This window comes from Kryptolebias marmoratus, linkage group LG22, assembly GCF_001649575.2.
Source record: "Kryptolebias marmoratus isolate JLee-2015 linkage group LG22, ASM164957v2, whole genome shotgun sequence".
Lineage (NCBI taxonomy): Eukaryota > Metazoa > Chordata > Actinopteri > Cyprinodontiformes > Rivulidae > Kryptolebias > Kryptolebias marmoratus.
Window position 1 is genome coordinate 14,852,658 of NC_051451.1, and position 15,323 is coordinate 14,867,980.

At 38.0% G+C, this 15,323-nt stretch overlaps 1 protein-coding gene across 2 annotated transcripts; it reads right to left on the minus strand.

Moving 5' to 3' along the window:
* Positions 1–2,696: 2,696 nt before the first annotated feature.
* Positions 2,697–9,128, minus strand: chst3a (carbohydrate (chondroitin 6) sulfotransferase 3a). 2 transcript variants are annotated; one of them, XM_037973731.1, is made up of 5 exons: positions 8,978–9,128; positions 8,594–8,832; positions 6,966–7,126; positions 5,157–5,699; positions 2,697–4,508 (listed from the first exon to the last, which is right to left on the minus strand). In XM_037973731.1, exons 3-5 carry the CDS (start codon positions 7,043–7,045, stop codon positions 3,812–3,814), a joined length of 1,320 nt encoding a protein of 439 aa, XP_037829659.1. In that variant the 5' UTR covers positions 7,046–7,126; positions 8,594–8,832; positions 8,978–9,128; the 3' UTR covers positions 2,697–3,811. The 2 variants fall into 2 exon arrangements, with proteins under 2 accessions (XP_037829659.1, XP_017283806.1); XM_017428317.3 differs by having other exon boundaries at positions 8,594–9,097.
* Between the last annotated feature and the right edge of the window lie 6,195 nt (positions 9,129–15,323).

Sequence of the window (15,323 nt, forward strand, 5' to 3'; positions counted from 1 at the left end):
GTGGAGCTGAACGGTGTTTGTATTTGTATTTAAAAGTGTGCCTTTGCATGGGGAGCAGGACTGTAGTAGCTTAGTCATGCTGTGATGCTGAATGACTTCAGATGGAAAGTGAATTCCATGATCCTAAAAGGCAGAAAAATACAGAAAACAAGTTTACTCAACATCACAGTCATCTTTGCAAAGAATTTTTTTTTGGGGGGGGGGAATAATCATTTTTAAATGACCTACTTCAAAAGTGTGATGAAGAGATGTTTCAGAGAGGAGGAACATAGATGGAAGCCAGAAATGCTAAACAAGGGAGGGTGGGTTTCCTGTTTTTTCAGCCCTCCCTTTCCCCTCCCTTACGCAGCACAAGTGGAGTCATTGAGTCGGTGTGCCTAAAAGCACTCTGTGTGCATCTGTACACCAGTTTCATATCATGACGGTTGAAGCTAGACTAACCCTTGGGGCAACGGGTACAAACGGCCTGTTAGACCAAACGTTCGCCGTACAGCACTGAGGCTTTCTCATTTTGGGCAACAAAAATGATCAAACCTAACATGTAACTCATGAGCCACAATGAAAAAATGTTGGCATGTCACACCAAGACTTATTGAATTTTGTGAACATAAATCAAACAGAAACTAATATTGACTGTTTTAGGGCAAAGAGAATGTTCTTTTTATTGATATTCTAATTATTAATGGCAGTCAAGGAGCTGAATATTTGAGCATCAGTAAAAGCATTGTATGGTAAACCTTTAGTTGCATCCAGATTTTGTGAATACAGTATTGTTGTTTAGATTTTCAACTTCCACAGCAGGATCAATTAACACAAAAAGTAAAGATGACACCTTTTGTTTTGGTGAGTTTAGAAACCATCACAGGCAGTAAATTGTTCGTTAATTTATTTCCAAGTTTAAAGCACACCAATCATGCTTGCTTTATCAGCTTTCACTTGTGACTCATTCTAAACTATTACCTCTAAACATACAATCAGGTTCCGGCGTCGAGCCGTGGCAGCTGCTACTTGTGATGGACTCACTCGTCGCTCCCAGACCTCCACAGCATCCCCAGCGGTCTTAAGGGGAACTTGGAGGGAAAAAAAAAAAGTTCAAATAGCTTTCTTGTTGTCAGCCTCATAGAAACACCTGCTGCGCTGCTGTGGAAATACCATCAGTGATGTGCTTGACCAGCAGCTGTTAACTCCAATGTGCCTTCCCTCAGCTGGGAGTTTATTCAGACAGAAAGAATGCAGATCTGAATGGGCTCCCTGTTTCTGCGTAATTCACACTCTGGCTTTGGGGGATCCTTGGCAACAGCCTGCATTTAAACAATCCCACATTAATCCCCATTTTGTCCGGGCAATTCTCATCCACTGTGTATTTCCAGGCTTGGAGTCTACAATAAACACGTGTTAAATTATCTTTTTTTGTTTGTTTGTTTGTTTATTCTTTTTGAAAGTCCATTATTGAATTGAACAATACTAAAATATCAAAACAACTAAGAAATTTTTATTTTTTTACCATCTGTCTTAATAGTGGTAGTGGTAACTCGGTTACATCAACAGAAGCATAAAAAACTATTAATTTTAACTAAAATGAAGATCTTCCAGGCAGTCACAATTGTAATAAAAATAATAATAATAATAATGAAAAAAATCATTTTATTATAAATCCTTGAACTGGTAATTTCTTTATTTGACAGAAGCTTTTGGTGAATTACGAAAACACCATTTTTTAACATCTAAAACACCTTTATTTACCATCTATCCATTTTCTTTCTCTTTTCCGGACCATAAGGAGTTGGTGCCTATATCTGGCAGTCACTGAGTGAGAGGCGGGGGACACCCTGGACAGGTCCCAAGTCCATCACAGGGACACTCAGAGACAAATGAGACAAACAACCATTCACACCTAAGAATAACTCAGAGACAACATGTTGCATGTTTTTGGTCTGTGCTGCCCTCCCTTTATTTCCCCCCCTAAAATTGATCTCATAACTATTCCAGGAAAATGTTTGCATCCGTGTGATACATTTGCAGTTGTTTAAGTAAAATCTATGAATTGGCTTCTTATTTCTTCACTAAAAATTAACACCACAAGAAAAAAAATAAAGAAAAAAATTGTTAAATGACCAGTCCATTATACTCCCTCCATTTCATGTCAAACTGCTACACAATAAAAACAACCCAATTAAGCAAAATTGGGATATATACATAAATACAAGTCTATCAACAAAATTATCATTACGAATGTCACAATAATTGAAATGTTCTTAGCAGAATACACATACTGACCATGGATGAAGAACAAAGATTTCCTATGGGCTAGAAACGTTTATTTGCATATAATTTAACTTACAACAACTAAAGACCATGATATATGTGATCACCTGAAGCAAAATATGAATTATTAAGACATAAAACATTTTGTGTTGACAAAAATTCGGAAGAAAAATGTCAGTTATGAGTTATTAAAGGCAATCAGAAATATTTACATTATACAAAGTTGAACTTGATGAACAAAGATTTCAACTAAGACTTATAAGGGTAAAAAGTGACACTCAAAACATAAAAACAAAAGCATTTTTTGTCTACATGAAAACTTTGAGTTCAAACTGATGTTAGTATTAAACTCAAGCTACTGGTGTTTGTACAGATTTTTTGGTGACTCTGACAACTCAACACCTTCTGAATGTATTTATCTTTTTTTTCTCTTTTTTTTAAACAAAACCAATATAAACTGCCTACTATATAAATCTAGGAGGCAAGGTTCTTTCCATGAGCAGCATGGCAGTCCCACTGGGGCCTCAGCCAAACTGAGCACAATGCTGCCATTGAACCATATATACAGTGGTTACCTTTATATACCATCAACACCACCTGGGAACTACTTAAAGTCACACACACTGTTGTCAAAAAACACACACAAGATAGATTTTTAAAGGGTGAATTTTGTTGGTCTTGTTATTTTTGATCATTTTTATCACTTGCATTCTGTAAACTGAAAATAAACTCACTTCCCTGAATACTGGTCTAACGGCAGCGTGGTGACAGGAGCAGCAGATCATCCGATAAGAAAGAGCTTTTGTCAACAACATGCTTGTTTATTTAGAGGTAGGACAGAAATGGAAGATATGGTATGGCACTATGGTGGCTCCAGTGTAAAGCAACGCTGGAATAGTTGAGGACTTACTTGAGGTAAGGCATATTCCATGAGACTCGCTTCAACAACTTTGGTCAAATTTGCTTTTTACACAGCTTGTTGCTAGAAACATAATAAAGCTTCCCATTAAGACACAGAAAAGTGCCACATTCAGTTTACCTGAGTAGGATTTGTAGAAAATACAACACATTATGTGAGGAATAATACGATGATTTGCCAGTAGTTGTCCAAGTATACTTCCAAAATATGAACATTTTAATTACAAAAATCCCCCTTTTAAATCTGCGAACACAAACACAACTTACACAAAAAAACATTACACTCTAAAAATCCCAACCCTGCAATCTACCAATGAAACCTCAGGTCAAACTTGACATCAATGCTTATTTAGTTTTAAATGAAATAAAAGTTAATGTAAAGTGTCAGGCTTTTTGGTGAACACAGTATGCAGATAAGTTATGTTCTTTATAAAGAGGTTTCTGATGTTAAAAATAGGCACTTCATCAGTGAGCATGAATATTACCATAAAGCCTAAATGTTGTAGTCATCTGTTAAACACTGAGTATGGCAGCCTTGCTTATTAGGTTTGGTTTGTGAAATTTTGGCTTCTTCAGATTCTGATCTGCTGTATGCGTTTTTGTTTGTTTTTGTAGATACGCCCCCTGATTAATAAAACGATTTATCTTCAAGCAAACTAATAGACTTATTGATCAGCGTCCTTTCGTCATCCACAAATTTGTACCCAAACAGTTTCATGGTGGGGCCACACACTTTCTGCACCACCTGAGCCAGTGTAAAGGGAATGCTAAATCTCCATTTCTCAGCCTGCTGTGATGAGTTTTTCTGAGTGGAGTATATTCCACTGGCCTCCTTCGTAGTCTGCGTGTTTGTCAGAATCCACTCCCTAGCTTGGAAACTAAATGGTATCCCAGCAAACTTGTACATCTCCTCAGCTTTCTCCATAGGGTACCGAGCAATATCCTCATAACGCACCAGCATGTAACGTCTCCTTAGCCAGTCTGGCTGGCTCAGTCCCATCTCTGCAGAGATCCTAACTTGATCACAGTTTCCTTTGAGCCTTTTCACCTCCTCATCATTTTCAGGTACCTGGCCACCCTGTGCCCAGGCCTTCCATGTCTTGTACTGTGAGGAGAAAGCCACCATACGAGATGCTAAGATGGCTCGTGGATCTCGAACCAGCTGGATAATTCTGACATCCAGGCGAGGGTCCTGCACCAAAGACTGCAGTGTGTCCAGCTGTCGCACACGGACAGTCTTTATAGTATGGTGTTGTTTAGATAGGCAGGACTGAGTCGCAAGTGTCAAGTTCAGTGGCCCACAGCGACGAATCTTACAGTGATACCTAAAAAGAAATAATATAGTTTTACATATAAAAAAACATATTTCAGAGTGTTGCAAACTAGGTAGTTATTTAGAACCAATAACTGATTATTATTGTAGAGTAACAGTGTCCCGATTAACACAGATATTTTGCAAAACAAGATTTTTTTACCGCTTTGTTTGCACATCTTAACACTTGCAAACAACAACATTTTTGGTGGGAAAAACAATTTTTACCAGCACTTCCCAAAGTGTGGGTATTAAAAAATAAATAAATAAATCTCTATTCTTAGTGAGTCTGTCTTTACAAATGGAGAATTTTGGCAAATGATGATGTTACAGTCTACTTCACATATGACCACTATGGCTTTATGTATTAAGCATGCAATAGAAACCACAATACCAGCACAATTTTACAGATTTTCTGTCTGGAGAGATTTGTTATGACGTTGTAACCAATAAAACTTACTTATGTGCTAAACAGGATAATGCTAGAAGGAAATAGTAAACAGTGTCAAATTGAAAGCAACTTTTTCAAATATATATTTTTTATATAATTATTTTAGAAATGCTAGAAATCTTTTGAACCTTCTTTTGTTGTAGTTTGACCAGTTATTGCTTTTGATGTTATTGGCCAAACAGCAAACACATAAAAGATTAAAAAAAATACCTCTCAATAACATCCTTGTTCACAGGGCTGCAAACAGGTTCGTCACAAAGCGATAAGCTTGACTCTCTGCGAAAAAGAGCAGGGGTGACGTGGTTATTTGGTGGAGGAGAGATGAACTTCTCTAGGGGTGAAAAATCACACAGGAAGAGCGCCTGGAGTACGTCCCGGTAAATCCATCCTAAGCCCGTCGCGTTGTTCGCTGCTGTGGCCAGCATGCGTTCAACGTGCCACAAAGGCTCAAACAAATAGAACATGTTCTCCCCGTGCTGGTTGAAAAACTCCCCCACAAACGATGATCCTGTTCGCGTGCTGGCCATGAGCAGCACGTGCTTACGGCCGCCGCTGTAGCTGTACATGTCTGAATCATCCAGTTCTTCGTCTTGCTCTTCAGAGAAGTTTGTGCGATTCCCTTGTGAAGCAGGCCGTTTAGAGGGCAGCACTTTGAGTACCGTCAGCAAGTGTTTTTGTGTTATGTTGCTCTCATCTTGAGGAGTCTGTGGGGTCTGGTGCGGACTCTGCCTCTTAATCAGCCTATCAGATACCCTGTGGAAACACAGAGTAGATCAAGAATTATCACATATGCACCTATGTGGTAGTGTTAAACGATATGGGTAATGGGTGACATGAGATTAATTCTAAATAAAGGCTACAGGAAGGTTGATTCCACAGCAGTTATCTAATGACACCTACACATATGAATGACCAGCTTCCAGATCCAAACTAGAAGTTTTAACTGTGTACACAACAACATTACAAAAATAACTTCTGTAAGATGATTTGTTTCTTTCCTAAGTCAGTATTTGTCACCTCTGACACTAAACTGGTCAGATCATGTCTCCTAATAAACCTGAGTTTCTTAAATCCAAGCTCTTTTTATTTTTTATCCTATTTCCGAGACTGAATGAAAGGAGGTTTCTGTGTTAATACCTTCCTTATTTACAGAGTGGTCACACCGTATCAGCACAAATATCAAGTTTGTTTTTTAAACCACCACTGCTGGTCTTTGCATTTTTTAACAGACCGAACAGAGGTAGCTTAGTCAGATGCATCTTGTGTTGCAACATGAGTCAACAATGTCGTTGAGTGGAGGAATGACTCAAAACGAGAGTGTGGCTGCCCCATTACACACATACAATGATTCAGCTCTGTGACAGCCTCTGCTGCCGACTCAGAAGTAATTAAAGCAGAAAGAGGATGGACCCGGGCAACGACCACAACTTGAAAATGTAATGCGTAAAAGGTTGGTTCACATGGGCAACAGCTTTGACAGTTGGTCCATTTGACTCAGTGTGAGATGATACTTGTTATGCTTTGAACACTATTGTTTAAGTCTATTATGAGTCTTCTGGCTTGTTCGTGTATTCTTGTATTTTTTGATTAAGTTCAAACATCCAACTACCTGGTCAGGCTTAGACAAAGATCCTATCAGTCTTTTATAGACAGTTATTAGGCTGATGCAATCTTCACAATGTTTGATCTTACAGGGTTAAAGGACTAAGATTGTTAAATGTTATTTAAATTAATTTAAAAAGCTCTCACATATCTACAGACCCAGGTCTTTACATGCTCATAACATTTGCTGATCTATTTAGAGACTAAAACCCGCAGGCTTCCTGTCTCTTTGTTAGTTTCTGTTTTGTTCGTTTTAGGAGGAACGGGCCATCATTCCTGCATGCTCATTTCAGATAATTTAATCTTTACCATAGCAGTTTTTTTTAAGGCATTGACCACAAAGGGTATGTAGGGAGATGAGGAGGGGGGTAGGAGTTACAGGAAGCTGGAAATACTAACATTTAGTCATCATCTTACCTTGAGATGATGTTGATTTCTTTTTCAATGATGACCAGGGCCACAAAACAAATAAAAACAATTGCATACTTGGTCTTCATTCTTGAGGTTCTTGCTGTTGCTGCAGAGGTTTACAGTCTGGACTTTGTGTCGGTCATAACCTCTCATGCAAAGGCTTCATTCTGCAGGAAAAAATACTATTACAGCTTGTAAGAAACTGACTTCTAAAAAGTATTGTCCACACAAAAGCATTATAGAGGATTAAATATAGGTTTTTGACTTACATTCTGTCTAATCTCTGTCTTATCTTTTTAACGTGACACCAGCTGCAACACTTTCTTAATAACAATGAAAGAGTAAATTGTGTTGCTGAACTGAGTCATCTTATCAGAAAATAGAACATTTATAAAAAAGTGGTATTTGCTCACATCACATATATGAGGTTTCAGGGAAACAAGCTTTGCACACAAGCCCCGGCAGGTTGGTAACAACTGATGTCAAACGCTAAACTTGCGCAACTTGATAACTGACATTCCTATGCTCCTGGGATTTTTTGATTATCATTTCCAAGTATAAACATTACGCAAACAGAAAGTAATAAAAATGCAGATAAATTTTGCAATACCTCTCATCTTATGATGTGAAATTATGCAGTTACATTTGCTTTGGTATTTCTGAAGTGAGAAAGCTCCTTGGAGCTATACCACTTTGCAGCTTTTGTGGAGGGCAAATAAAAGAACACATGTTGTTTGGCCCTGCCAAAAGATGTAATATCTATTACAGAATGCATCAGTAATAGAAAAGACACCTTTTTTGGAACAGTTGTAGAGTAACCGTGTCCTCTTTGAGTAAAATATGACCTGATTATCTGAGCCTTAATACAGCCCAGCTCTCAAACTGTCAGACTAAGGAGCTTGAGCTGAGTGTTTTATATTCAAGAGTCACTGAAGCGTTTGGCAAATCCGACAAGATAAGTATCAACACACATAACTCTGTGTATCATCCCACTGCAAATTACATTAATGACTGCCTGCAGGAGCAGCGATTTTATCCTCAGAGTCTTATCATTCCTCGAGGCTGCAGCTGGCAAATAAAAAAAAATATAAAATATTTTTAAAAACCAGCTGTTATAATTTATACAGGTCCTGATAATTCGATTTTAGCTTGGATGTCACTGCTGCTGACCCCCATTTGAGTGTGTGGTTTCATTTAAAAAAAAAAAAAAAGCATCCAGTCAGTCAGGGGGGAGGGGGCACTCAATTCGTCTCCTACATCCACTCAATCCGAGAATTTTATTATGCTATTAGGATCTAATGTGCAGGAATCAGAACTCGATGCTTTTTTATTGAATTAGAAAAACAGTCTATGTAAGTAAAAGTCAAGTATGTAAAAAATTAATAAGAGACCTAAAAGACCTAAAGCCTCCGCTTTCCGTTGTTCCATCGATCATCACACTGAAGCGCACTCAGAGCACCGATCAGAGAGACATCCAAGCATTTCAACGCGCACTGATGTTCCCACTGAGCTCCGTTTGTGCAGCGGTTGTTCGCCTCGCGCTGTTTCTGCGTCTGAGCGCTTTGCTCTGAAACCATTTCCTGCCGGGAAAGAGAAAGCACGCGGGGTTCGCCCGGGTCGCGGACGGAACAGACCTGCAGTTGTTCTCTCGGTCTTCTCGCGGTCGTGTGAAACATCTCTGGTCCTTCTGAGAAAGCGTTCGCCTCCTGGTCGCATCTCTCCGCGCCACCTCCTCATGCCGGTGCTCGCGGGCGCGCGGCGCGGCGAGGCGCGGCGCTCCGGCCGCAGCGCGGAGGCTCCGGCGGCGCGCGGCGCAGACGTCGATCGCCTCCACGCACACGGCAACACGAAGCTCGAGCGGAGAGGATGTGATCTGAGTTTAAAAGTCCACACGAATATTAAGTAAAAAAAAATCTCAGATAAAAAAGTCTCAGATAAGTAAGATTTTACATCACTTTAAACCTAAGCGGTGTATTTTTCTTGAGTAGATTCTGTCGCTCTACTTGAACTTTTCTCACGTTCTGTGCCGACACTGCACGAGAAAGCTGCGCGTGGCTCCAAGACACCCCTAACTCTTCCTGGAGAGGTCACGTGACCTAACTGTCGGCGATTCTGCACACAGAGCTCCTCTGATAGTGAGGAATGCACATTTTATGGCTCTTTGTGCCAAAGATTTTTTTCCCCCCTTAAGGTTTAGAGCGTAAAATGTTCCACCAACCCACTGTATTTCGCAATAAAGAAAAATAAACTATATAAACATGTATTGACAGGAGCGTTTTTATTAGTTGGAATGTTGCTTCAAGCATCACTTGTGTTGACAAATAAAGAGTAGGTTTGCACACTTTGGTACATCTTTGCAGACTAAATTTGTTATAAAAAGTTATTAAAATATTGTGGATGTGAAGAGAAAAGTGTGACAATAAAAAGCAGATTTTTTTTCTTTCTTTCTTTACTACTGAAAGAAAATGTGCTGTGTTCCACTTTGATTGTATCTCTAAAAGCACAGTAGTTTTAGTGGATGAAGAAAGTGGTTTAATATCGCATCATATAATTAATAAAAACCTTTCAGACAACAGCATTTCTTGCTCCAAACTTTGGCATTGCTCAGTTTTTTTCAAGAAAGTGGAATATCTCCATGTCACGTGCATCAAAACAATCTGTTTTTCATTACGTATAGTTAATGAAATGTGGATTATTTTATCATTTAAAAGCAGAGTTTTAAAGAATGTGTCTTTTCATAAAAGGCTAAACTTCTTCCCAACTTGTAAAACACTCATTCATCGTTTCATATCTACTGGAAGCTGTTCAACGTGTCCCTGGGCAAAACGTGGGATACAGTCTGAACAAGCTGCTAGTCTTTAAAATGTCTTTCACAGACACACACTCAATTTAAAATGAACCTAAACTGTGTATTTTGGACTGTGAGGTGGACCCAGAGTACAAAGAAAGAACAGTGCAGACACAGGTAGAACATGCAAATTTAACCCAGAGCATTACGCAGACTAGAAACTGAAATCTTTAATCACCACAGATCATGCACTCCTGTGATCAGGGAATGCAAATGCTCAATATAATGTAATTAGAAGGGTTTTTTTCATGCACCAACAGCATTCAACCACTTTGAGGAAGCAGGGTAAAGAACAGTACTCAAGTTACAGTCTTATTTTGAACTCCAGCATGATAAATTCCCTTATAAAATGTTTAATTTGCCCATTTTAACCACACATTCTTAGCCACAAAGGCTAAAAAAAAAATCAAATATGCTTTCTCTATATTGGTTGAAAAACTTCCCCTCAAATGTAGATGTCGTTCATATTTAGACCATGAGTAATACATGCTCACAGCCACCATTGTAGCTATACATGTCCAAATCATCCAGTTTGAGTACTGACAGCTAGTCTGGGATCAGTTTATCAGAAACCCTAAGGGGATACAGATAGATCAAATAAGTTACAACTACAGGACATGTGTCACTCTGGTAATCATTGACCTCCTATAACTACCAGTGACTGTCAGAATCTAAATGAAGACATTACAGGGTCATTACTAATAGCTATCTACATTTGGTCATATTGACATTTCCTCTTCTAGATTAGCCTGTTCTGCTTTTACTTTGCACTTTTCTACTTGTTCCACATGCTTTTGCCAGGGTCTTTCAGACAGACACACAAACACATACACACAGACACCAGCATTCACACACACACACACACACACACACACACACACACACACACACACACACACACACACACACATATATATATATATATATATATATATATATATATATATACCTAAAGACCATACCCTAAAGATCTCATAGGTCCAGACTGGCCCAACAAAAAACTTCTCTCAGACTGGAGTTTCACTTGTGGTTCTTGGTTTTGTTGCAGAGTGCACCACCAACATGTTCCCACTTGGGGGTAGCATGGTAAAAGAAGTGTATTAAAGTTGTACAGGAGGCAGCCTTAATTTGAATTATATTGTTTTGTCAAGAAATGTATTATATCAAATATACACTGAGAAGGTATTTTGCTCACTTTTTTACACAACACACATTTGTATTTGTAAATATGTAACTTTTATATTAAAAAAAAGATCAAATCAAAGGATATTTAGTGACAGAATTTTCATTAAATTTGCTGTTAAAATCGTCATTTATTTTGGTGTATTTGAATAAACCATACAGCTAGTCACTATATTCTTTTGGTATGAAAAGTTTGAATGGTAATTTTGAACCTTATTTGGATTGCTTATATTTATATTTATTGGTGTTAGTGTTAGTGGGTGGTGAGTAAAATCCCAAACAGGCTTCCAGGCAGGAATGTGAAGACACCAACTTCTCTTTCCCAAATTTGCTGCTACAGAGATCCCACAGCAGTTACAGAGTTCAAGGCACAAAACCCTGACAACTGCAAGCAACACACTGGTGAGGATCTGATAGAGAGCAGAAAAAAACAGGGAGAAAGGGTAAGAAATTATGCATTGTGGGTGAAATAATTAGCACAATGATGCTGGGAGTATAGGATAAGCAGAAACAGAATACCTACAAGGGAATGGAGTCTGGATACACAACAGAACAGAAAATTAGGGTTATTCTAACCCAAACCAATACAGATTCATAAATACAAAGGCTTGTAAATAAAAACAGCTTTAAATGTTGCATTTAAAGTTAAGCTTTATTTCTCCTGCAAGCTGACACATTGCTATGGAAACTGATGAGGATCCAGTAACAAAACTACAGATCTATAAAGGGCTGATTGCAAAGATGGAAACATGAAGTAGTATAGGAATAACATGCTTATGGATGATCACAACTCCACAGTGGACAGCTGCTAATAATCATTTCAGTTGAAGCAGTGTGTCATACCTTTTAGGGAGTGTATGTTCACTCTGCTTTAGCACTCTGAGGTTTATGAAAATAAAAGGCTGCTAACCTACAGTGTACTCTGCACGGAGAGATTAAAGACATGACCTAGTTTTAGAGTGGACCAGGACTAAAAGCGGACTTCTGCCCTTGGCAAACCACACAAGAGATTATCAATAATAATCCAAAATGGCAAAGCTGAATTGGGTATCTTGACAACAGGTGCTCATACAGACAGAGGGATTCTGCAGTGAGACAAGCACCGTTAAAATGATCCAAAGTTTCCCTTTCTGTATTTCGTAAATCTTTTTTTATCCAGGTAAATATTGAAATATTGTTTTCAGTGGAGGATAATCTATGGCCTTTTTTTTTACTTGCTTACCTGTCTATTTAAACAAGATTTAAGTAAAACATACTGAACATTTCATCAGACATTGCTTTGTTTAAAAGATATGCTCTCAATGATGATGCTTATCAAGAACTGCAAAAGAATTCATCGATATGCAAGTTTTGTTTTCTTTTTTACATGGAATTCATAAAGTCTAAGATATCCTTCGTGTCGTAGTGATAAACTGCTTCTTAGTAGTCAACATGTTTACTTGATATTTCAGAGCCACAGACAAGACCAAAGCCAAACTAATTCTACTTGCAGCTGTCCCTGTTAACATTGCTTTTTGATAAGTAGCCAGGAACGTGCGCTCAAATTCTGACAAATAATGTAATCTTTCACAGTGAACCAAGATGTTGCTAAAAAAACATTTTCTCATATAATCATTTCTTGTAGTAGCTACTCAGTCAATCTAGTTTTTAATGTTTGTTTGTTTGTTTGTTTTATGATTTCTCATCTGATTTTTTTTTGTTACTCTAAATGACCTTTTCTGTTTTTATATTTACTTTAAAAATTTCAAGTACACTATTTCTTTGAAAATATAAAAAAAGGTAACTTTATTTTCTGATGTTATGGATTAGAGGCGAGTCTTTGCCTCAGTTAGAGGAGTTTAAGTATCTGGGTGTCTTGTTCACAAGTGATATTAGAATGAAACAGGAAATAGATATACAAATTGGGACGTCATCCACAGTAATGAGAGCACTGATCTGGTTTGTTCTGGTGAAGAAAGAGCTGAGCCGAGAGGCAAGTCTCCTGATTTACTGGTCTGTTTGCGTTCCAGCCCTCACCTACAGTCATGAGGTGTGAATCATCACAAATTGAATGAGAACCCAGATCTAAGCGGCTGAACGTCCTCCATATGAATGGCAGGGTTCAGCATTAAGGTAGTATCTCACTGAGCTGGTGACGAGTTGGCACATGGCATTCACAATGTGGTCTTCACTATGTTTCAAAACATTTGATTCAACAAAAAGGCAACAAAATAATGTGCATTACTTAAAATTCAATTTTGCAAGCCATACACACAAAAATAAGCGTTTTGGGTTTTTTTTTCATTTGTTTTTTTAAGTTGGCCTATCAAAATATGGACAGACTTACTGGTTGGAAACATGCAGAATTAATTTTTCTATTTCCTCTTAGTTTTTATTTATTTATTTATTTATTTATTTTAATTTTAAGTCACCAGCTAGACTCCAACAGCTCCAGCCCAGTGAGATGAGGAGCTCCTTCATCCAGGGGGAGCTCCTCCACATCAAAATCAGTTGGTTGAGGTGGTGCGGACATCTGATTAAGTACCTCCTGGTCCCCTCCTTTTGGAGTTTTTTAAAGCCTACTGGGAGGAAACCTAGGACAGACACTCCTGATTTCTTGAACTGTGTTTGTTTTCATAATGCTGCTAAACGTTTTAAGGCCTGTAACGCTCATGCATGCCAGTAAATAAGTTCAACTACTTCAGGATAGACTGTGCCCAGGCAGATTCAGGGTTAGCCATGTCCATCTATCTAGGACATTAATCTAAATGTAATGATGCACATGCAGCCATATGCTGAAAAGATAAAACCGGCTCTAAAGTTTCCCCTAGGAGGAAAGGGCTTTGTCACCAAGAGGACAAGAGATCAGCATGTGTTGCAATGATTTAACTCACAGGATTAGAAACTAAGAAGATGGCTAAAAATGAGAAGTGTGTTGTTGGTGTTGTTTTGACTCACATCTAAAGGGTTAAACATTTGAATCAATAGTCACATATGTTATGCGAATTTATAAAAAGAATAAAAACTCCATCATGGTCACTGGGTTTTGAAACTCTATATTATTGCACACAATATGTTATGTTACCACATGTGTCTTTAGCATGAAAACATTGTGCGCGCTAATTGCGCGACGGATTGTATGACGGAGTCTGAGTTTCCACAGGGAGGCTCTGTGCATGACAAGATGAGGAGAGATTAGAGCACAGTGGGTTAATCTTCAGGCCCGCCATCTGCCAGTTTCATGAAAATAAAACCTGAAGGTACAGCTTCAACTTTACCCACAACATACAGAAAAAAAACATGACAGGTGACTGATACCAATAAATCAAACATGTTGTCATCATGAGGAGATCATGCAAATCCCCATTCATATTAAATGGAATCATTATTATGCCTTTGACAACTGCACACTTGTGTTACCATCATAGGAGCAGTCACTGTGATGGCTGGGGATTTGACTGCAACTGAAGGTCAAAGATCGTATATTAAACTCCAAAATAGGACTGTTTACCCATTTTCTGTGTCTGTGCTGTTTTCAGTATCCAAACTTAAAATTTAGACAATAAATAGACAATGGGAACATAACCCAGTAATGTACTTTTTACTGTGCTGCTCAAGTCACAGAGTAGATTTAATGTCTTTACAATAATAATAAGACATGGGTTTTCTCCAGGTACTCCGGTTTCCTCCGACAGTCCAAAAACTTACATGTTTAGGCTGCCTTCAGGCCCAGGCTTCACTTGAAAAAGAGATCTGAGATCTCAATGTGATATGTCTGGTTGAATAAAGGTTAAATAAAAAATATATGTATTAATGTTTAATATATTTGTAAATCCTCTTGCATGTTTTGACAGTAAAAGAATGACACAATTTATTGTTTCTGTAGTTTTTCTGAATGAGGAAGGCAAAATATGTTACCTGAGTGGTGAATTGAAGTCGCAAAAATTTAAGTTATTTCTGGTTTGTTTGCTTTTAGATGACAATTTGAAAAAAAAAATGACAAAGCAAGGATTTAGTAATTTTATATTGAACAGGAAAAAAAAACATAAATAGGCAGTTTGAAGAACTTGGAGTTGTAGGTATTTTGTGTATGAATAAAAAATATATGAAATATGCTTCTATAAAACACACAACGATCAGCAAATAATGCAAAAGGATTACACCAGCAGTGACCAATTTTAACATAAAATATGTTCAAACACCAGATAAATTGCCCATGTGGTGACATATGAAAAAATGTAGGTTTAAAAAAGGGGTAAGGTTGGAAAGGACTTGAGGTCTTTTGGCTACCATACCTTTGTCACGGATAGGATTATCTGTGAGTCAGATGAACAGATAAATATTTATTTTAATTA